The sequence below is a fragment of the Parasteatoda tepidariorum genome, chromosome 2 (genome assembly GCF_043381705.1).
Source record: "Parasteatoda tepidariorum isolate YZ-2023 chromosome 2, CAS_Ptep_4.0, whole genome shotgun sequence".
In the NCBI taxonomy this organism is placed as follows: domain Eukaryota; kingdom Metazoa; phylum Arthropoda; class Arachnida; order Araneae; family Theridiidae; genus Parasteatoda; species Parasteatoda tepidariorum.
Window position 1 is genome coordinate 24,538,871 of NC_092205.1, and position 25,146 is coordinate 24,564,016.

Consider the following 25,146-nt stretch of genomic DNA (forward strand, 5'->3'; position numbering starts at 1 on the left):
CAAAAAATGCAAACATCTACTTTGTGAAAAAACTATTCAAGATAGAATTTCAATANTTTCCCTAAAACATGATATGTTATAATAATAATAATATAAATATTATATAATATAATATATAATTTTTTTTATAATTTTTCTTATATTAACATTTTTGAACTAAAAAAAAGATATTTTTATTAAAATTTAGAAGCAAAATCATTAAAATACTTTTCACGCTAAAAGTTGCCAGTAGAAAGAAAGAAGTGGTCACCAATAAATCTACCTCTAGTATCCAGTGGCCACCCCATAAATTTCCCAGACTTGCCCTTTAAGTATAGACATTATTTTCTATGACATTTTATTAAAGTACTCATGTTTTTATAGAACAGTGAAATTCAACATGCCAAATATACCAGAGTATGATGCTCAGTTCTTTAGAGTTCAAGAATTCATCAACAATTGTAATGGCGAACAAGTTCGATTTGCACCTGATATGTGTACGTATTCGCTTTGTTTGAATTTTTTAAAAAGATATGTAATTTTAAATTTTTTCCTATCATTTTCACATATTTATAAAATGTTATTTATTTATTTCGCATATTTATTAAATATATTGATTTTTGTTAAATTTGTAATATTCGTTTATAACATATTAATTTTATTTATTTTGCTTCTAGTTGTGAGACTTTGTCATCTAGTTACCAGTAGTTTAATTGAAAGACAACAGGTATATATTTTTCTTTTAAAAATAATTTTAACTTTTATATCTACTGTTCTTTTTGTTTTTGTACAAAAAGTTATATTTTATTTGAATACATTTATTATAAGATATTTTTAAGGGGTATTTTTGTTAATTTTCAGACTCTTTCATAAAACATAAAATTTCTTTTAAAAAAATTACAATTGTCTTTTTTTGAATTTGATTTTTTTTTTCCATTGAATCTTGAATGCAATTTTCAATGTACTCTATCGAAAATAATTCTGTTAACTCACTTAAAAATTTTTATCTCAATTTGAAAAAGTTTTATCTCAATTTAAACATATATATAACTTTTATCTCAAAATGTTTTTCTGTAAGTCTTAAAAAGTGACAATATCTGGTTGCATTACAGTTTTTTTTTTAAAGAGAAAAACAGTTTCTTTTTTTAAGACATTCAATATGATATAATTCTTAATTTTATGTGGATAATATTTAATAAATAATGCAATCAGATATTTAGTGACATTATAGCCTTCAGGGCATGTTATCATTTACAAACTTCCATTAATTGTGTTTTAATATAATCTCAGATAAACCAATTAGTTTAATTTTTATTGTTATTTTATAGATTAATTTCATATAAATTATTTATATTCTCTTCATTTATGTTTATATAAGTATTTAAAATTTTTACTTAGGACATGAAAGCATTCATAAGTTTTGTTTTTAATTATTTTATATCTTCTCTTTTACTCATACTATAGTATATGTCAAAGAGTAGTTGGTGATATTTTTTTCAACTTAACAAATATATTTTAATACAATTATATTGAAATAGATTTTTGATTATAATGCATATTTGATTTTTCAGTATATTAGAGGGATACCTCTACTTATCAAAGCAATCCAGAAAATTCAATTATTTCCTTCTCAGTTAACTACAATACATGCCTACCTATGTCAAGTATGTGTTTTTCATGTTTCTAATTGGCCACTATTTATATTTATGAATTTTAAAGCACATCCCTTTTTTGTAATTCTTTAATTTTTAAAACAATATTATCTGTTTTTTAAGAGACACGGAACCTTTAAAATCTTAAAAATGAGCTTTTCTATTTTGTTGTCCTTTTTAAATGTTGAATTATTCTTTTTTTCTGTCCTGTAATTATACAGCATTCCTTAGAGGCCATGTTTCATTTTCAAAAAAGTATTGAAAGAATAATATTTAATATACTTATTTTATTGAGCATAGTTATAAATATTCTATCGTTTAAATTTATCTGTTTGTCTATAATTGTTTAAATTAGCCTATAATTATTTCCTTTGGTATAGTAGCATATTTTGTTTAGTATGCTTCAGTATAATATCTGGCTGAGTTTCAAAATTATGGGTACTAACAGCAAATATGGGACAGAAATTTAAACAATGTTAAATTTTTACAATTTTTGGGTAAAAGTGTGGTCTAAAACAAATAATATGTTAAATAAAGCTTTTTTTTAAAAAAAATTCAATGTGAAAGTTATTTATTATTCTTAGTTCGATATAAAAATAGATTTTCAGAAATATTTCAAGAAATTTTTGCTTGCGACCAAATTTTTTAAATTGCATTTGGAAGTGTGAATTAATGTATCCTTGATTTAGAAACATGTGAGTAATTAAATTTCTAGCATCAAAAATTTAAAGAAAAAATCATCGTAAAAGTTCAATATCTTTTCGGGAATTATTAAATTATAATTGACATTCAGCATATTTTGTAATCGTTTTTTTAGCTTTGTCTGCTGTCTAAATGCATGAAGCCTGCTTTGCAATTTTTGGACATTGATGTAACAGACATCAATAAAGAGGTAAGTTAAAACTATACTATCTCAACAAATTTATTTATTCTAATATTTTTATTGATACATTAGTTTTCATTGTAACTTTTCTATTATTATTTTATATTTTCATATTCAACTTCTTCTCTTCTCTTGGCATTGATTTTGTGTTCTTAAATGTTTTTATTTTTCAAAATGTAAATTAAGTGCATTTTTTTCTATACACTGTTTTAAAAAGTTAAGTTTATTTTTGTATTACTTTTTATTGTTAATTATTTTTTTTATTTTAGTTCAATTCAATTAGCTCAATTCAAAAATGTTATTAATAGGTTTTTTTTATAATTGCTTCATAAAATGAAGCTAAAATAACACATTAGAATTCTTACTGTTTGAACTTTTTACTAAAATAATTTTTCACTCACATAATGAAGTAGAAAATAATTTATAAAACACAAACTAAATCCTGTAATCATTGTTCATATTGGCACTGATGTACTGTACTGTACTTATACTTATTGTAATAACCAAATCTGTGTCTCTCTGTTTTAACATATTATTTCTATTTCATTACAGATTTCATTGATCCATTTTGCCTTCAAATGTCATTTTAAATTAAGTTTTTTATTTACATATATATTCTTTTTCTTTTAGAAGGGAACATATGACACTAAGAATTTTCTCCTTTATTATTATTATGGTGGAATGATTTATACAAGTCTGAAGAACTATGAGCGTGCATTGTATTTCTATGAAGTAGTAAGTTGTAAAGATTATTTAATTCAATTACAACTGTAATTATACAGAGTACCCATAGGGTCAAGGAAACCTGATATCAGGGTTTTGAAAGGTTCTGAAAGTAGGGAAAAAGTCAGAGATTATTGTTTTTTTTTTTTTTTTTTTTTTTTTTTTTTTTATCAAACTTGAAGATAGGAAATCTTAAATTTTTTGGTTCTAGCCAAAAGTATCCAGGCATCCACCTAAAACATAGTATGGTAGTATTTTTCTAGGTTTGGTCTGATTTCCTAAGCTCCTGTGGAAGGAAACCTGAACTCTGAGTTGTATGTGGACATTCAGGAGAATGCTACTCTCCTAACTTTGGCTGTATTTTAGTGAAGGTCCACTTCTCTTCCAGCACCTCCTCAGATCCTCTCACCCCATATAACATCTTTGTGACAAATTAGAATGCAGAGTAACTAACCACCTCTAATTTTAGCTACAATAGCTGTCTGATAATCAATTGCTATGGACATTCTCTCCAAAGATATTCGGGCTCTCATTGATGCAAAAAAAAGAGAGCCAACATCATTTTAATGTAAGATAATTCTACGTGAAAGAAGAAGAAAAATTTAGGTCCATTCTTTAGGTTACAAGGGTTTTGGGCATATTTGTTAAATCTGCTTCTGACTTGAAAAATACTAAGTTTCAGATTCTTCGCAACATTTGTTTCTGAGTTATACATTTTTTAAATTTCACCAACTCTTCATGAAATTTTTGACAGTTGTAACTTTAAAGTTATTTTACCTAAAGAGCTAAATTTTATGTCAATTTGCCTTTCATAAGGTTTTGCGAAATTATTTTAAAAAACATTTTTTTTTTTTTGTTAAGAAATTAAATTTGAGGTTTTGAAATAGGGAAAAAAGATGTTTTCAAGTTGAACATTGACAAATTATGCAGAAAAACCAACATTGCATGTTATTTCAAAAGCAGTTCTGATTTTAATCATTAATTTTATGTTTTGTTATCTAACTTAATTTAATTTATTGGGGTAATTATCCTGCCAGAATCACCATCGCATATTTAAAGTCATTTAATTTTTCAATTTTTATAAAAATGTCAGCAGGACATTAACTTTTCATTATTCTTAATTTTTCTACTGTATTCCAGTCTGCAGCATGAAAAAAGTAGCTTATTCAAATGCATATTTTTTTTTATATTTCTTACCATTCTATCTTTTAGTTGCAATATTTAATATTATAAGAGTGTATAAAATTAATTACAAGATGTTTTCAAGTGTTGTTAGTTGTACACTTTTTCCAAATGTTCTGCACTTGATAAGTCATATCAAAGCATTTATGAAACTAATGTTGATAAGCGTTTTGTTTTAATTTTCTTTCTTTTTTTTAAGGCAATCACTACTCCAAGCATGGCTGTAAGTCATATTATGCTAGAAGCTTATAAGAAATACATACTGGTGTCCTTAATTTTGTATGGAAGGGTAAGTTATCGTATGTACACCATTTTGCTAGTTTTTTATTATTATTATTATCATTTTTTAAAACTTTAAAATGTATTTCATTTATTAGATTCCAAATCTTCCCAAATTCACATCTCAAGTTGTAGGAAGATTTATTAAGGTAGTCTTATTTTTATTAACTTATTTACATTTAAGCATAAATTTTTAAAAAAAAAAAACTCATCTGTAATTTCTTAATTTTTAGCCTCTTAGTCAAGCTTATCATGATCTTGCTGTAGCTTATAGCTCTAATAGCCCTATTGATGTGCGAGCTGCTATTACCAAACATAATGAAGTGTTTGTCCGAGTAAGGAAATGTAGATTTTTTTTTTGCAACTTTTTCTTTTACCTTTTGTTTATTAAGTAAATTTATTCAATTCATGAAGTTTCTAACTTTTCTGGTTTGTATTTCTATTGTTGCTTTCATTAAAAGGCTAAATAAATTTTGAGTTATTACATTTTAAAACGGTTGGCATAATTGCTGCTTTACCTAATACTTTTTAAAATAATGAGATTCTGCATACCCTGAAGTGTAGGCAGAAAATTTTGTTAATTCATAATTAAATACCAAAAATCTTAACGTGAACTAAGTCAAAGTAGCTCATGATAAATTTATGAGGTATAGTTAAGCATGTTTAATTTCTTTTTAAATTAATACTTCAATTAATATATTTTTTTAAGTTGCTGAATATGAAAAGCAAAAACTGTTTATTACTAATTAAAAATTCATGTTTTGAAAAACTGTTACAAATTAAATAAATTTTTTACCACAACAACCTGTTTTGTACCAGGTGATTCATAGATATTAGGATTCTACAATTTCATGACCAATGGTAAGATTTTTGCAGTAAGCTCTCTGCTGCGTTCAGGCCGCTTTTACTTCCGGAATGAGCTGGTACTCCTTGAGTGATCAAACCCAACTTCCTTACAGTGTGCGTTAACAACTAAGCCACCAAAGTGTCAGTTTGAAACTTATAAAAATCTGCCTGATTTTTCCTGCTGAAGTTTGAAATTACTGACATATTTTGTATGCTAAATTTAATTCTAATTACACTGCCAGATGGGGTAAATTTTTTGCTCTCAGTTCGAAAATTGCTTTATTCTCATATAGCATATTAATTTCATGCAATTTTAAGATAAATTCTCCTTTTTATTATTGTTTTAAAATGTGTGAAATTCCTAAAAAGGTTGTATACATTAAAACAAAATGTTAATTATTGCAATATTGTGTTATTGTTATGAATAATATATATAAATATATATACTTTTTTCTTTAGGATAATAACATGGGTCTTGTAAAGCAATGTATGTCCTTTTTATACAAGAAAAATATTCAGAGACTAACAAAAGTAAAGAAATTTATTCTATTAATTAATCAAAACAATTTTTTGTTGTTATTATTCTGTTACATAGTAAAATATTAGTTCTAGAAAATTAAAAAAAATCGTTATCATTAACACATTAAATTTTAGTATCACATATTTGTTTGATATGTTTATTTGTTAAGTACGAATTTTAAGTTTATTAATCTTTCAAAATATTTCTTTAGTGTTTTTTTTTTTATGTTCTATTTTTTCTTATCGCTCTGATAATAAATATTTGAAAATTGCACTCATTGGGCATATTTGTTCATAAGTTTTTGTTTATTATTGAACTTTTTTGTTTATTATGTATAATTATTACAACACTTGAATTTTAAATTGATGATAACTCTAGAACCTCCATTGTATCCAAATATTAAAATTGCTGAATATTATGGGTTCCTAAAGGATCACACTCTTTTCTACGAAATACAATGCATTTTCTTAAGGATATAGTGCTCTATTTAGTTTATTTGCTCTACCCTTTTTAAAGTTTAAATTTAACTCTCGATGGTAATCCACGATTTGTGATGCTGAGGCTGTATGATGTGAAGACAAGACAGTAACAAGGTAAACTTTATTTAAATGAGGTGAAAAATTATAATTACTTTGATAGGATGAGTCAGTATAAAAAGTTCTCACGGATCTAAAATTGCAGATTTTAAGAGCAGTATAATGCTTTCAGAATTGTGTCACACTTTACCAAAATAATTGCCTTTCAATATTTTATAAATAAATTATTCTAGCCAAACTTGGATTAATAATGATAATAAATTAATTCTTGAACAAAAATTAATAAATCTTGTATTTTTTTTTCAAATTTAGTGCACACTCTTTTTTTCTATAATGAAACACATTAAAGATATCTATAACATTAAAATAGTGTAGAATAGTATTTAATATATCACACCAATGTAAATATAGAACATTAGCCATACGGTAAGTGTTTTATTGTGATATTTCCCACAGTGATGGGAAATTGCTAGTTAAAAACCTGGTTTTCTTACATTAACACTAGCAAATTTTGCTACTGATTTTAAATCAATAAAAATTAATTTTTAAATCAGATATATATATATATATTTACCAGCCTAATCATCTGATAATATTACAGTAGAGAATCAATTATCCGGGATGCTCGAGACCATCCCGGATGTCTGAATTTCTCGGTTTTCTGGATCGACTAAAAAATTTCGTTAATCGATGTTTTATCGAACCCTAATTACAAGGAAGGAGTGTAACACATTTTAAAGTAAGAGAAAAAAAGAAAAGCACTCCTAAATTTAAAAATAAAAAAAAATGGTAGAAAAATAACATTTAGAAGAATAAAAAAATTTGCAAGTTTAGACAGGAAACACAAGTTTAAAAAATACAAAATTCTCATATTTATTTTTTAAAAATAATTACAATTCCTGAATTAACTAATATAAACAAAACCAATGATTGAATAACGCAATATATTTCATACCTAATTATACGGGGGGACTATAAAATAAAAGGAAAACTTATTAATCTAAATAAAAACAACACGTGAAAATTATTGAAACGATAGCTAAAAAAGGCACTAACATAAATATTAATACCCGTAACAAGGCAAGATCAATAAGGTGAACGGAATTTTTAAAAAATAACCCTAATGATAAATTTTATGAATAAAAAAAAATTATTGTGTACACATTGTTTATCGATCTTCTGTTCACTGATATGCATGTGCATTGCATTTTCTGCACCCCCTCGTAAAACAAAGAGAAAGCAAAACCACTCCTTTGAGTTTGATTGACGGCCTAAAGGAGAAAATAAAACATTTGTTTCTTCCCTGCCTCCTCTCGATCTAAAGATCTTCAAGGTCACAAAGGAAATGAGGTTTCTCTGAGTAAACAGGGGGGGGATTCTCCCCTTCCTCACATTTTCCTCTACTCTACTTCAAGGATGAGTCCAATTTCCGCTTTTTTCATAATCGTTCTAATTTAAGATGGTGGGAAAACCGAGCAAAATATTTCCCGGTCGATTAGCTAAATATAGTAAATTGGTTCAAATCAGCATACATTAAAAAAAAAATTATTATTTGTTTCTCTGTACAAAACAATTCTTTCTTCTATATTGATCTATGTTAACTAGATATATGTTTTAAAATCATTTGTATTCAATTGAAGTATGTTTATTACTGGCAAATTAAATTACATACAGCTAATAGGAAATTAAAATTAACCATTCCCCCTCCCTCTCTCTCTCTTCTCTCTCTCTCACTCACTCACTCACACTTCTAATTTATTTGTCTGTTTTGAAATATAATAATTATCTTGTATCCCATTTTTATTATTTCTTTGTATAAAGCCTTTACTATCAATTAAACCGGACTTTAAAAAAATCACAACTCACAACCTGAAGCATATATTTATAGATAATATTGTATAAAAATATTTTGCACTTGAGGATTTATTTTTTTAAAAAATCTAGTTTTTAAAATTAATGATTTTCCTAAGAAAATAATAGTTGCTTTAGATTTTTTTTTAAATTATTGATCTTTATCAATCATAAAATCATCAACATATTAATATACCTTATTAAGTCCATAAGTATATAGTTCTTTAAATCTTCAGTTACTTAATTTTCTTTTCTTATTTTAGACATTTTTAACCCTTTCCCTAACTGATATGGCTAACAGAGTACAACTATCTGGACCACAGGAAGCTGAATTTTATGTCTTAAAAATGGTAATCTTATTGTGTTTTTTTTTATAAATTTAATTTTTTCTTTTTTATGTATTGAGTCTTTATATAGTAGAGGCTCAATAATTTGAGGTGGATGAGGTCCGAGTCTACCTCGAACTTTCCTAAACTTGAATTATTGCAAACTTAAAATTTGATAAATATTTATATAAAAGGAAATAAAGCAATCTTTAAAATTCATTATTTAATTGATATTATATTTAAAGAAAATTTAGTTACATTAGAGAATCAAGATGCATTTTCTGCATTACACCAAGTTACAATATTCATAATATTACTGCATCAGGTTTATTGTACTTTAAAATATTTGTCTAATGTTTTATGTTTTAACACACTGCTCACGTGTTTCAGCGTTTGACACACAAATTTATTTCTCAACATTCAGTTGTAGTAATCATTGTAAAACCAATTGTAGTAATCGTTCCACCTGTTATGTGTGCGTTGGTCATTGTTTGGGAGCAAAACTTTTTTTTTCACTAACTCGGATTTATAGGAAACTCGAACTATCTACCATAAATGAATTTATTTATTTTTTATGCTGAATAAAGAGTTAAATCTTTGTTAATGGATCTTTAGTTAAATCTTCGTAGATAGATCCATTAATTTTTTAATTTTACATGCTATTTTGAATAAAATGATGTATGAAATGTTGTGGAAATTCTTCAACTTTTCAAATAATATAAATCACAATGAAAATTTAAACAATTAAAAGTGTTCATCTCATTTAAAGTAAAAAATATTTAGTTTATGGATAGTAATTTGCTATTAAGAAATATTACTATTTAAGATAGAAATTGTTTTGTTTGTTTATTTTTGTAAGTTTTTTTTTTTTTTTTTTTTTTTTTTTTTTTTTTTTTTTTTTTTTTGGAAAGTGATACGAATATGAAACATTTAAGGATAAAAACAGAGACATTAAACTGCTTATCATTTGATTCACTCACTGCCAATCATATATGTGCTTATTTTTTTTATATTTTATTAAAATTTAAGAAGCCTAGCTTGAAAGAAATACTCTTACAATTTTTATTAAATATTGATTAGTGATTAGGTTGTATTCTTTAAACATGTTTAAAGTGTTATACTTGACTTTGCAAAAGTCAGGAATCTTTTATCACAAATGTTTAGTTGTTAAAGGTTTTGATGAAGTTTCTGTCACAAACAAACAAAGTACCCTAAGTATCCTTTACTGACTGGACAGATTTATTTATTTTTTTTAGTTTTACTGTTCTTAGATTAAGAAATAATCTATAAAATTTGCTTAGTCTATTTTGAGGTCCTTATTAATTTTTTGTTTATCAAAAACTGCAATTTTTATTCAGAATATGTGATCAGAATATGTACCATCTCTCATGAATGGAACTTTGTTTTATTTATTGGCATGTGCTCTTCAAAATGAAGAGCACTTTTAACTGTGAAAAATTACTTTAAAAAATATCTTTTTTTTCCACTTTTTATCAGAAACTTTAATGTTGGTGTTTTAAAGTGCCAACACTAAAATACTAACTTTATATATTAGTATAAAATTTCTACTTCTTACATAATTCTGTATTTGGCATAACAAATTATTTGCTAAATTAGAACTCTTATAAAAAAGTTTTGAAATCTATTTGAATATCTTAAAAGTCATTCTATTTCCTAACCAAAAAACCTAATTGAATAAAAAGGATATTTCAGCATTATTTGCGAGTGACATTTTTCGTACCTTCTTTGATACACAGACTGTTTCTTTAATGTCAAAATAATTAAAATTAACATTTTCAAATAATATTTGCAATACAAGTTGTATATATATATTTTTTTTTATATGAAGATTGAAGATGGTCAAATATTTGCATCAATAAACCAAAAAGATGGTATGGTTGTATTCTTGGATAATCCTGAAAAATATAACTCTCCTGCAATGTTCCAGCATTTGGAAGATGAGGTATTTTGAATTAATTTTGTCTTGGATTAATTTTATAATTATATTTTAATATTATTTAGGTAATAAGTATTTATAATAAAAATATGTTTCTAGTTCTTTCATTGTTTCTTTCAATTGCTTCACAACTTTTGGTCTTTTTTTGTTTGCATTTCTTGTGTGTGTGTAAATTCTTGAGTTGCATATGCTGATACTACAGTGACAGTGACCATTTGTGCGCTGAGGCAGTGGACCACAGGAAAAACGCATATAAGTGAGACACGCACATCAGTGAGAAGCCATAATAAAAAGCTTAAAAATAGAACATTAATACATTTTGCTACATTATATTTCTAATTGATACCAAGTATACTGGGCTGAACGTTTAAATAAGATAAGATTCAAATTTCAATAAATTTGCCTATAAATAAATTAGTATTTAATGAAAATGCCCCTAATTTTTTTTTTTAGTTCCAATATTTTAAATACAATGTTATTATGACACAAATTTTACAAATACAAAAAATCACTAATTATGAATTTTTACCACTAACCATTTATTATTTCATAATGCTCTTATACATTTTGCTGTGAAACTAATGAGAGTTCTTGAAAACTCTTAACAAGAGCCTATATATATAATTTATAAAGCCTATTGCCATTGTAAACCATGAAAGTTTTACAATTTATGAAGTAGTCTTAAAGAGTTACTCCTTTATCTTACGCATTTTGTAATGATATAGCATACTTGCCAAGCCTCCTGTTTTTTAACAAAGACTCCTATATTTTACGCCTGTCTCCTGTTTACCTGTAAATTCTCAGATTTCTCCATATTTCTAGAAGAAATTAAAAAAAGAAGAAAAAAATTTCGATAAAACATCCGCTAATGGCAAAAATACTTCTCTTATTCCTCAACAGATGGTGCTATTGCAGTACTGCAGTATGTTGAGTGTTTATAGTTTAAGAAATTATAAATAATGGTTTAAAATATCTTCTTTATATTATGATTTATAAACAATCTTTTTATTTCGCTAAATGTAAGTGCTTATATTATTTCCAATTTTGAATTTCTCTTTTTGACTTACATGATTATGCATGGTGTATCAATACTTTACTGATAGCCCGAAAAATGTTGCTGTCAAAACCTTAAGGACAAAGAAGCATCTGAAAGTTAATATATTAAAAATGAAAAAAAAATCTTTTCTGTTTAAAAGGTAGTATTTATGTCTAAGCAATTTTATAATCCAGATGAAAATTTAACTTTTCTACTTACTTGCATAAATTTTATAAAGAAAATTGAATGAATATTGGTTACTTAATTATTTTTATCTTTAGTAACTAATTTTCTGCTTTTTTAGCAAAATATTTTCCTACTGAGTTTTTGCTTTTGCACAATTGTAGATTCAAGCATAGCTCATCATAAGGAATCTGTTGTTTCTGAGGGAGTGTCTATTAATTTTGTGAAGCATCTTCAAGTTGTCCAATATTAATATAATCAATGCTTTTTTTAATAATTGTTTTTCTGATTACTAATAGCTAATTTTTAAAGTTGGTCCCTCTGTACATTTAACAACAGCAACAATAAATGTGTTTTTCCTACTGCAGAGTCCTATTAAAAATGTTCAGTGTTGTAAATTTTAAAAAGAGTCATGATTATTATTAATTAATTACGACAAAGCGTTTATAAATTCTTGTCTGCAATTAAAAAAGTATAATTTAAATTAGTTACGCATTTAGTTATAAATTAGTTATGCATTTTCATTTTGTTAGATGAAGAAATGCATCTCATTGGATGAGAAGCTAAGACAAATGGATCAAGAAATTACTATTAACTCAAAATACATTCAAAAGGTAAGTCTAGCCTAATGATTAGTATTCATCTCACTAAATACCATCACCTTTTATTTAATTGAACTTCTTTTGATTTTTAATCTTTATTGTTCATTGTTTCTTGCATATAAAAATGAAATGAAGTATTTAAAAATTAAGAATGAAATATTCCCTAATTTTACATGACAGTCATGGTTTTAAAACAAACTTAATCTACTGTAGCTAAAGCTTGGCAAGTTTTCTTTGACTTTTTGAGAAATTATAATAAAGCAGAATCCCCCTTTTTTTTCATTTTTACCTGAGGAATTTCTATTGTAATAAATATGTTTTTCAATATGTTTACCTCAATTTATACTTTGCTCAGTATATCCAATTATGAGACTTATGCCATTGAATTTCACATTCAACTCAACTAAATAAAGTTTATCAATCTACATTAATAAAGTAAAAATATGTTTACATAACTTTGTGTGATAATTTTAAAATCATTATTGTTTAACTTCAGTTTTTTCAACAACAAAAATTTTGCATAATAAGTAATTCCAATTAAAAACTTTCTTATTTAATTTTTGTATAATATTATTTCAATTTATCATCTGTAACAGCTTATCAATATTTTATTTTTATTTGTTTTTTTACATTGGCTTATTATTTTACTGTTCTGTTCCTTTTGTTAAATAGTTAAATATGCTGTTTGATCAAAGAAAATCATAGTGTGCTCTAAAAATTATTTTTAATTAAATTGCTAAAAATTCCTTCATTTCCAAAGTATAAGATTTCTTTTATTTTATTTATTTTTTATTCATTTAACTCAGTATTGCAGACTGTGCAAAATATTAATAGTGTATTTGGCTTTAGTGTTAGTTAGCTCTAATGTTGATTAGTTAGACACAAATAAATCACCAAGACATACTCAAAAGCATAATATTCACACAAAAAAATTGATGAAGAGTATTTGGTGGTATGATGCAAAAGTTATTTATTATGAAACATGACTCATCAAATGTACTGTGACCAACTGGATAAAAATATGCAAAAACTTTTTTTAATAAAACAGCCTTGATTGATCCCCCCTTATCTTTTATTAGCATGAAAATGCCAGACCACAAACAAATATCAATCGACTGTGGAAAACTAGAAAAATTGAAAATTTGTCATCCTCCAATTTCACCAGATCTTGACCCCCACTGACGACCACTTCTTCAATTTGGACATTTTAATTGAAAAAAAATTTTATCCTGCCAATGCAGTAAAACTGGCTTTCTAGGGATTCATTGACTCTTGTCCACCAGGGGTTTATACCATTTACCTGAACATTCTGCTACTTAAGATGCTACTATTCGATGAAAGAAGTACTTCCTGCAAATTCTCTTTCTTCTACGTAAATAATGTAAAGAATAGAAAAAGTGAGTTCCAATAAATTTAGTGTAAACCACGAAATTTCAAGTTCTAAAACAAAAATTTCAAATTATCAAAATGTAAATAAATTATTGCAGCAATAAAAATAGAAATCTTTTTTTAAATAATATTGAAATTAATGGTTTTCCTTTTAATTTTTAGAATATTGAAGATAAATTTGAAGAAATGTTTAAAAAATATTAGTTTGTTTTCTTTTAATCGAGCTAGAACGAAACTTAACTGTGTTGCCCCAGTTAAGCTTTTCTACTAACAGATGGCTGCAACTTTCTTACTTTCCTTTTTTTTTCTCTCTCTACACATTAAGTAAGGGCGTAGTTTATTTATGAATTTTTGTTTGGTTAAGGGTTTTCAGAATGTAGTGTACTTTTGTTTTGGCAAAAGAAATATGTTTTTACATAATTTTTTTGAAAATTATTTTTCCTTTTGTAATTAGTTTATGTATTTTGTTTTTGTATTCTCTTTTTGTCTCTTCCTGGACTTCTTACAAAACCTTTAGTGAAACAAAGAGAGCAAATTTTAAACATTTGTTGTGCTCTCTTGATAGAAAAGGTATTGTATTTTTATGACTTCCGAGGTTGGTACCCTCTGATTATGTCATCTTCGGTTGTCATTATTGTTTTTTTTTTCAAAATTTTCATTGTTTTCTTCTTTAACCCACGGATGGTTCTGCACAATAAAAGTCGTATTTTATACCTGCAGTCTTCTCTGCATAGCAAAACCGGTTTTTCCATGTTAATAGGTAGGGGATCAGTGCATAGGGAAGAAACATTCTATCAATTTTGCCCATTTTCTAAATTGCCTGTTGGTTAAAACTTGCCATTAAATTATTACAAAATCACTTTCCACTGCATCATCCTGCCTTAATTTGTTTGCATTTTGATACTTTGAAAACATTTTTTTTTTTTAGCATTTGAAACTTCATTGTTTTCTCAACATTCACCTGAACTCACCTTTTCTATATTTTAAATTGCTTTTATAGGGAAAAGAGAATTTGCCATGAAGTTCTTCTCCTGTGGTATAGTCCTCTCTTATAGCAAATGTACAAAAAAAAATAATAATAATGGGTGCATACTTTAATTAATACAATTGTACCTTATTTTGTAAGCTATTAACTAACTGAAAAATATTTTATAGATGAATGCTACAAAAATATTTTAAATTTTTTTTGAAGTTAATTCTATATAATACAACCAATATGTAAAAAAATTTTTACTGCTTCCTATCAAAATCAACTCTGACAGAAATGTAAGCTGGTTTTGAAACCGAATGTTCTATTTTATTTATCTTTGAGTGAAATGAATGAGTGTTTGGTTGTTTATTTTTTCTTGTTTACTTAATTTTTAGACTCTGAAAAAAGAAGATATTAAAACTTCTAATTTTCTACATATTTATCTTGGTTTCTTGTTCCTTTCCACAATAACAGCAGTTTTTTGCAACATTTTAACATGGTGCTGGAAAAATTATGGGTTCACTTGATATTTAAACTCTAAAGGTAAAAGTTTTTTTTGTGCATAATTAAATTTTGAAAGCTTAGGAAGCAGGTGGAACAAAATTATAGGTTCACTTTTGTCAACTTTTTTGACTTATATTGGTCAAAAGGGTTTGGAAATATTTACTATCAACACTGTTTTGTGATGAGAAGAAAAATATTTTCAATATGAAAATGAAATGAACGGCTTGTTAAACTTTAAGATAGATAAAGAAATCTCCCAAAAGGCTGATTTCACATGCTATCATTATGTGTAAACCAATACTTTTGTTTCACCTCTAAAAACATATTTTAATGCCATCTTTACTATCAATTACCTTGATTTCTATATAAAAGAATCACGTCACTTATAATATTTCTTTTTTTATTTTATTTATTTGGTGCAAAATATAACATTTTTAGTGAACCTATAGTTTTGTCCCGCTCTGTATTGCCATGCTGTGCTAATCTAAACTTGATATTTATTACTTCAAGCAGTGCAAGCTTTATTTTGAATAATTTCACTTTAAATTTGATATAAATAAACTATATCTCAGCTATTCGTTTAACTTGATGATAAATAAAAACTGCTGTTTGGTTTAGTATTTGTAAAGTAAAAATATGCTTATAACTATAATATTAATATTTTGCACTATAAATTTTATGAAAACAAAATATCAAATATCTTATTGAATATATTGCCTAATAAAGATTACATTTGAGATTAGTTTTAAAAATTTTATAGTGCAACATGTTCATTTTATAGTAGATTTTTATACATTTCATGTCCATGTAAGTGTGTGTTTTTATTATAAAAATATATACTTTTAAAATATGTATTGCGACTATAAATTTAATTTTATCAAGTTAATATGATCTAAACTAAAAATTTGCCTCATTTTCTCAAATCAAGAGTATTAATAAAAAATAATTTATTATTATGTTTCATATTCTTCATAAAAAAAAAATTAAGCAGATATTCCAGGAGTGAAATTTATTAGTGGGTTATAATTTTAAATTATGGTTGCTCTTATTAAAATTTAGTTATTTATATGCATCTATTTACTGTGGCAGCTTTTACATATTTTAGTTCTTATTTAAATTTTATTTATTAGCTTTAAGATTATATTTTTAGTATTTAATTATATTTGATACCATATACTGTTATAGTTCACCAGAATCTGTGATAATTCAAATTAGTTTTGATCAATACAGTAATACTTTATAGATTAATAATGAAGTACATATAATTTAGTGTGCAATTTACTAAAATTATTTATTCAAATAATTATTGTTCTTAGTATAGTCACATACTATCCTACATTTGAAAATTTCCCATATTATTTTTTCCAATGGTAGGGAAATGAAGTAGATATTTTTAAAAAAAATATGATTTTTATAAAACTCGTACTTAATAGCATGACCAACATTATATCTGGCCTTTTATAAACCTGTTTAAATTATTTATTTGTAGTGGTGGACATAATTATTTTCATCCTTTCATATTAAAATATTAGTAAACAACCTTTACTACCTCTAGGATCATTTTTTTTTTTTTAAACTGCTGAATTTTTTTTCCATACCTGCAAGTCTCTTGTTTTTTAATGAAGACTCCCATATTTTAAGACTTAAGAAATTTTAAGAAAACTTTTTTTAGTGATAAATTTCTGCTAATGGCAGAAATACCTCTCTTATTCTTCAACTGATGGCTTTATTGCCAGTACTGCAGTTCATATGCTGCCACGCCAACTAATCATTATGTAGTCAGAATGCTGCATAGTTTATTCAGTGAATCATTTTTTCTCCGATAACTAACTTCATTATATACCTATAGGAATCTGGCAAGAACTTTGTTTGCATTACATTTTTAACAATCGTCGTTAAAACATAAATGTATTTCGGCTTTCATAATCATTTACTGGGGGTGTCAATTGGACAACTAAAAGATAAATAATATAAAACTAAACAGTTCAAAAATATAGCGTATGTTATATTAGGTATTCTATGCATTCCGCAGAGTAATGCAGAGTGTGAAAGAATTTTCTCTACAGTTAAAAAAAAATTTCTCCAAATTTTGCTCATTACTTTCTGATGTAAAGCTTGAAAGCTTTCTTGTGATGAAAAGTAATTTCGCTGTTAACAGTTATGAACAAAACTTCCAATGCTAAGCCAGCAAATTTCCTATGCAAAGCCAAATTAGCTACTTATGTTTGAAATATGAATTTGTAAAAATTCTGTAAAATAAAGCTAATTACTTAGAATTAAGAAAGTTATTTTGATATTGAGTGTGAATAATGGTTTTAAAAAATATTCTTTAGATAAAGATTTATTTACATATTTTTTACTTCTCTAAATGCTTATATTAATTTCATTTTTGAATTTTTTTTTACTTGCATGATGTGTCGAAACTAAACACATAGCTCAAAAAATCTCGCTGGTAAAATCTCCCTTATTTTATTTCTCCAACGTTGATAGGTATGATTTTGTAGTCATTGCTGTATGTAGTCAGAATCAAGGATCTTTTATAAACAATATACATTATTTAACGAAATAATAATACCGTCTGAAAAAATGTAAGGATTTTGCAATCTCATTAAAAATGTAATTTTTAAGGGCAAGACACAAAAATAATTCTTTCATCAAATGAAGTGAAATAGGTTGTAATAAAAGTTTCCACACTGATTAGTCCTCTATTATATGGCAGTTTAGATTTTCTTTCTTCCAGCCAGAAAGCACACAGTGTAAGATGAAAATTGTGCAACAAAAAAAAAAGCAGAATTTGCTGCGTATTATGCATAATTTATTTTAATTGTTAAATTGCATCAGTTACACTCAAGGAAAATAAGAGCTGATGACAAAGCCTTTTATCTATGCTTTAAACCAGTAATTCCCAAAAAGTGTTTCACTGAATTATTCTGTGGAAGAATCACTAACAAAAGTTGCAACTTTTTTTTTCTCCTCTTTTTGAATTGGAAACTTTTGATCAAACAATTCAAAGAAACTGGTAGAAATAGCAAAAGATTATCTTTACCAAAGCAAAGAAGAGCTTCAGAAGAAAATGTTGAAAGCATAAGTCACTCCTATGTCAGCAATCGCAAAGTGCTCATTGCAGTTCAACATTAGGATTTATGACTTCATGCCTCCAAAATTCAGCTTAGGTACAAGATTAAGACTTGCTTAGTTTTGTCTACATGTTTTATTTGGTGTTATTATGCTGCAATGAAAGATTCTTAACTGAATAATAGTTACACCCGTTTTAGACATAGGAACTAAAAATGCTCCCTCTTTCAAAAAAAATATATAATTTTTCAGCGCCATTTCTGATTCCTTATACACATTATAATGCTTTTGATCTTGTTTTTTTTTCTTTTTCTTTTTTTGGTAGAAAAATCTTCTCACTTTTGCGCTACGTTACGCGACTATGCATGCTTTGTTCATAATTTGTAAAATTTTATTTTTTGTCTGTGAAACAACTAGTGATGTGCTTATTTAAACATATTGAAATGGGATTGAAATCTTGTACTTTTCTTAATATATTAATTCTAGATGTGTTTATTAATTTACAAAAAATAAAAAAAAAATTTCGACCATTTGTTTCAACCTAAAATTTCTGATTGGATATGAATTAACTTTAAGAAATATTTGCATTACACAATTTCCCAATTCTGACATTCTTATTTGATTACTTTGTGTTACTGTTTAAAAATATTTTCTAAAGATTAATGAAATTATAGAAATATTCTTTATCATTGAAATTAACAAGATAGTAATTCCTTTTTTTTTCATTGTTTTTATAAAAATAAAAACTTTTCACTTTTAAATTGTCCTTATTATTAATAGATTTTTATTCATTTTATTATTATTTAACTTTTTTTATTCAAATATTGTCTTTCCTTTGTAATATGTAGATCATTATTAAAGTTTTGAAAATTAAAATTTACTATTAGAACATAATTTTTTTAATTACTAAAAGAATATGAATTATAGTTTCCAGAAGCAATTTAATACTATGCCTATTTCATATTTGATTCTATGTCTGAATAAGCTCTCATTTCATATTTTGTAATTTATATACAGTAATATGAAATGATTATCTAATCGGTAATACGAATGAAAATCAATTTGTGACCTCCAAAATCAAATTTCTTAGTCCCATACTTTTACATATGTGGTAGATAGCATTATCTTCAGTGTTAACAACAGATTTACATTTCTATGTATAGAAATACTGCAATGTTAATGACAGTATTTGATACAGGTGTTTAAAAGAATAAACAACCTTTAATTTTCTTTTCTTTCTTTTTTTAAAAAAATATTGACTCAGTTTTGGGTGATTCCTGTCTGTACTCCAAATTTAAAAATTAAATTGTAATAATCATTATTTTGGAACCTTGAAAGTGTAGCATCACATATTACATTTTCACATGTAATAGCTGCAATACTTCAGTATTTTCTTTTAGATTATATAAAATAAGAAAAACACTTCTTATTAATCAGTCATTAAAGGTTAAAAAAGACTTTAAATATCTGACTCTCAAAACATTAATAGTGACCTACATATTGCTTATTTCCCAACTTTCTTTTTTCTTCTCTAACAATTTTCTTTTACTTTTTCAGAGCTCAGAAATGCGCGACACTTATGAAGGTACGGTAAACATTAGTTCTGATGTTAACACGCAACCGTGTAAGAGTCCCTTTTCCTAACATTCTTTTAACGCACAAGCATTACAGAATTTGAAGAATTTTTAATTCGAAATAAATATAATCATTCATAGTTTATATATATTTTTTTTTACTAACTGCCTGTGTTGTTTAAAGTGTTTTTTATCCTCTAGTTTAGGAAAACTTAACAGTTTTAATAAAATTTTAAACAACTTACAAACTGTTGTTGTGAATTAGTGTGTAACTAGACCTTGATGATGCATTGTGAAATATTGATATTTTATAAATATCACCATGGCAATATTTAAAATTTATTCCCAGGTTACATGTTTTATTCATTATCTACAAAATATATAGCCTTACGGCAGTATATATTGTTAATGATAAATATCAGTTTCGAAAATAACACGAGAATTAGTATTAACTTTAATTGTGTAAAACGTCGTTGACGTGGGTGTTAATAAATTATATTTGGGTAATGAGAACCTTGACCAATAAAAAAATAATGTTAGAAAAATTTTGTGCAATAATATGAAATATCCATATTTGCCCACAGTGTTACAAGATATTGAAATCTCACAATTCAATGTATAACCCGAAAAGAGACTTTGTATGCCTTTTATTATTAAAAATTCAAAGTAAAAAAATTATGTGTAATTTTTTTTTTTTTTTTTTTTTTTTTTTTTAAGTAAGCAATTTTACAAATAACAGAATTTTGGAATCGGAACTTTTGTGTTTCAATAAAATTTGATGTACAAAATTAATACTTTGGGTTTAAATTGTTGTTTGTCCCTTGTTTAAGTTTGTAAGTTGTGTTAAATATACATTTACATTTTAAATTAACACATATTAATAAGGAGTTATGTCTAAGCATGTAAATTTTGTCTTTGCTGTAAGGTTTGGAAAAAGTCTTTTTAAAATAATCTCTTTTAAAAATACATAATATTTTTTTGCATTCAATAATCTCTCATGAACTGTTAACAGTATTATTTTAAATGTAAGGGTATTAGTTTACCATTTACATTCTTACTTTTAAAAAGATAAAAATTTAATAATTTTGTACCTTGTTAAAATAAAATTATTTCTTTTTTATTCTTAGTAACTATCATACTATTTTATTTAAAAATTAGATAGATATTGGGAGTATTTTACCATTGTGTATGTGGAAAAACAAATGAATTAATCAATATGAAAAAATAGTCTAACTATACAAAAAAACATTTAAGCTCACTGGGGAATTTTTCTATGGCATTTTTTTTTCTGACTGACTCTCTAAATTGCGTTTTATACCTAGCAGTCTGGCACAACTTAAAAAAAGAAATTTTTAATAAAACAAAGTTTAAATTAGAGTGTAATACTTCCCAAATTTAATACTTTGTTATGATTATTCAAGTCTCCATAAGAAATTTAATTCCTAATCTATAACTTATGTATTCCATCACTTTATGTACACCATACTTTTGAAACGTTTGACGAAACGTTCTTGTAAAAATGCATGGTCACTACATGAGTGCGGAGAAATATTGCAATTATTTACTCGTAACTACAAATGCAGGACTAATTTTATCAAAACTAAATGCAATAATCACTTTTGATTTATAATACTATAAAGTAGTTATTGTAAATAAAGTTATTAGAAGTACTATAACTCAAGTTAATTGTAGTATTATGTGTCAAGTTATTAGTAGTAGCATTTGACTTTTTGACCAAAGATCATGTACTCGACCAACTAAAATAAGAACATCGAGGGTTGGTTGTGTATCTTCTTTCATTCAAGAAAAATTTTAAATGTATCTTGTTTGATTTGCATAAAACAAAAAGAAATTACTATTTCTTCGAAACTTTTGCGACCAAATGAGACATTCTAGAAGTATTTTTGATTTGAAGTGATCATTTTTGGGGAATAATAAAAAATTAAACTAGATTTCATATTGAAATGAAGGGATTGCATTGGACATTATGAGTGTTAACGTTGTTGTTGTAGGCCATTAAGGCAAGGGATGTGACTGTTCTTGTTTTCCAGTGGCGCCATCTATGGACAAAAATTCAACTTCTGACACACCCATACATCACACCTGTTTATAGGGGGGACCCATTAATTCATCCACAACTGCGAGAGTAATTTTGACCTGAACCAGAGAATGATGTATCCCCAATTCAGTACCCCCAGAGGTCTAATTTGTTATGGGAACATAGAGGATTTAGTGACCCAAGAGATATAATGTGCACCAGTCACCATTTACTACACAGCAGGCCTCGGCTGGCTATATTTGAAATCTAGATCTCTTGCGACCGTTAGTCTAGCGCCCTGTCCTCTAGGCTATCCTGGCCACGATTGTTAATTTAAACTTTCATTTATGCAATACAAATAAGTAGTAAATTATCAATTGCTTCAATGAAGATCCTTCAGAAACTTTGTATTTTATATTATGCAAGAAAAAAACTTTCTTAAAGGAACTTAATGTTCAATTAAGTCAAATTACTAAAGTTACTTTTGAATATTTCAATCATATACTTTTTATTCTATACTTACTACTTAACATATGAATTAAATCATTTAAAATATCTAGTTAAACTTGCTAGCAACTTCCTCACAGTGAAAATTCAAATATTTTAAGAGACATATAATCTTGATTTACTATGACAACAGTATTTAAATTCAAAGTAGTTTTTTCATATACTAAAAACGTTTTATTTTATTTCAATCTTTCCTTTCTTATTTGTTTAAAATTTTTGCATCCCACTTTTGTCCATAATCAATTAATATTTTTTGAAACTTTTTAGTTACAAAGTCGGTGAAACTATGATTGTAGATTTTTTTTCTGCCAAAAGTATAGCTTGAATTAAATCATTGTCCAGTTCAGAAATTATAATTTTGGTATACTCTAATTCAAAACATTAATTCGTCAGAAAGTGAACTAAAGCAATACTTATGTGACACAGTGAACCATAAAAACAAACAATATTTTTATTTCTTATACTAGAAACGTAATTTTTTGTGTATTCTAGTATAGCAATGCTTATTAGACAGTTGAAAAAAATAATAGTTAAAAGCTTCTTAACTTATTGGCATTAATAGAACCTATATATCAGTTAGTACTAAGTTTTAAATTATTTTTTAAAATTATCCTGAAATTATTTAAAAAATCAATTGATTATAGCTAAAAAAAAGGGACATTTTAGGAGTGGCAGAAATCTGATTGAAATATTGATTTGTATAGTGTGCTTTTTGTTTTACTGTGTGAGTCAGTTACCCATGCAGCTAATCAATTACACTTAAGGGTATTGACAAAAACTATATTTTTCCATTTATACTTTTTATAAAATAATTAGTATAGTTATTTTATAAGAAAACTGTACTTTTTCCAATAAGCCATTCTTATATTGTATTCTACACTTCAGAGTCTAAAAAATAAGTCATCTTTCTTTATTTTAGTTTTCTTTGAATTCTTCAACTTTTTATAGTAAAGAAGTTTTGATGGGCCATTTTCGAAATATTTTAAAAAATTTGTAAAATATAAAAATAACAAAACTATTGTTTTTTTTTTTTTTTTTTTTTTTTTTTTTTTTTTTTTTACATCAACTTAATTTATTTTCTGAATTTGGCAAAATCCTTTTCCTAAACGTTTTTAGCTATTACAAATGTATTTAACTGCTAGTAAACTCATTAAAAACATGTGATTTCGATTGTTGAGAGATTATGCATGTTTGTCATTTTTTTTTAACAAGCTAAGAATGATTAAATAAATCTAAAGAAAACTGAAGCGTTAAAATATTACCTGATTGAAAACTTCATTAGCTTTAAAAATAAACAAATATGAAATAACAGTCGACACGTTTCAAGAGCTTCAAAAATAGACGCCTATTTTCAAGGCTTGCCAAACTAAAGACTTGCAATTCACATCTTGAAAATGGGCCTCTAATTTTGAAAAGCTTGAAACATTTCAACTGTTATTTCATATATGTTTGCTTTTGAAGCGCTTAAAACATTTCAACTGTTATTTCATATGTGTTTATTTTTGAAGCGCTTAAAGCATCTCGACTGTTATTTCATATTTGTTTATTTTTTAAACTCTTAAAGCATGTCGACTGTTATTTCATATTTGTTTATTTTTAAAGCGAATGAAGTTTTCCATCTGGCAATAAACTAAGAATGAATCATAATAAGTTTTTAAAAAAATTAAAAACTGAACTTCATTAAATTAATAGTACAATGATAAAATCTTATTATTTTGATGTTTAATAATTGAAGAGCTTGGTATAAAAAAATCATTGTTGTCATTTTTTTTGTCAATTACTTTCAGGAAAATCAGCTCCAAAATATATTGAAATATGTAAAAAAATCTTTTTTTCTTTAATTGAAAGCTTTAAAAAATTATTTAATTCCGTAAATAAATTAATGTTCTATGCTTACAGATAATCAAAACATCTGCATGTTTTTCAACATGCAGATATAAGTGTATGACATGACTTTTTACTGAACTTTAAAAACATTTCACTTATTCTTTTTGCAGTTTAAATGAAAATGATTTTCCTTTTTTTTTTCCAGAAGAATAACTATGATGTAGAGGAACCATTCCATGATGTAAAACAGTAATAGGAACACTGACTTCTTAATTCACTCATTCAATCATTTACAATTTCTTTTTTATTCATCTCATCACAAATCATTGTGTTCCGGCGAGACAGAACTCTGATGATATATTTCAAAATTCTAACTTGTAATTAAGTCCATTCTTTGGCTGTATGCAAATAAAATGTTTAAGACAAAGAAGAAAAAGAGCATGTATTTTTATTAATGAATAATATTTAAGACATTAGAAAGAAAAAAAACCTTACTCATGGAATGAGAATTACCTTTTAGGTTTAATCGGTTATAAATTCCATTGATACTAGTGTATAATTTACATATAATTTTAACTAATGCTTAACATATTGTCGGGAAATTTTTTATTGACGCAGCTCGAAATGCATATTTAAGAAAATGGACACAGCTCGAAATGCGTGTTTAAGAAAACGAAAACAGTTCGAAATGCGTGTTGAGGAAAATG

At 26.0% G+C, this 25,146-nt stretch overlaps 1 protein-coding gene across 6 annotated transcripts in view; it reads left to right on the top strand.

Moving 5' to 3' along the window:
* LOC107442512 (COP9 signalosome subunit 3) overlaps nucleotides 1-24,875 on the top strand; it is a 28,366-nt gene extending 3,491 nt beyond the window's left edge. The window contains exons 3-17 of one of the 6 annotated variants that reach the window (XR_006226459.2): nucleotides 364-476; nucleotides 657-706; nucleotides 1,551-1,643; nucleotides 2,449-2,523; nucleotides 3,145-3,249; nucleotides 4,619-4,708; nucleotides 4,797-4,847; nucleotides 4,932-5,033; nucleotides 6,004-6,075; nucleotides 8,715-8,801; nucleotides 10,627-10,740; nucleotides 12,487-12,567; nucleotides 15,310-15,457; nucleotides 20,051-20,117; nucleotides 24,645-24,875. Coding sequence is in view for 5 of the 6 variants with exons in the window: in XM_016056098.4 (XP_015911584.1) it covers nucleotides 364-476; nucleotides 657-706; nucleotides 1,551-1,643; nucleotides 2,449-2,523; nucleotides 3,145-3,249; nucleotides 4,619-4,708; nucleotides 4,797-4,847; nucleotides 4,932-5,033; nucleotides 6,004-6,075; nucleotides 8,715-8,801; nucleotides 10,627-10,740; nucleotides 12,487-12,567; nucleotides 15,310-15,441 (1,165 nt within the window). In the remaining variant the exon portion in view is untranslated. The remainder of the gene's footprint in view (nucleotides 1-363; nucleotides 477-656; nucleotides 707-1,550; nucleotides 1,644-2,448; nucleotides 2,524-3,144; nucleotides 3,250-4,618; nucleotides 4,709-4,796; nucleotides 4,848-4,931; nucleotides 5,034-6,003; nucleotides 6,076-8,714; nucleotides 8,802-10,626; nucleotides 10,741-12,486; nucleotides 12,568-15,309; nucleotides 15,458-20,050; nucleotides 20,118-24,644) is intronic. The other 5 variants (XM_016056098.4, XM_016056099.4, XM_016056102.4 and 2 more) reach the window with 5 other exon arrangements.
* The last annotated feature ends 271 nt before the right edge of the window (nucleotides 24,876-25,146 follow it).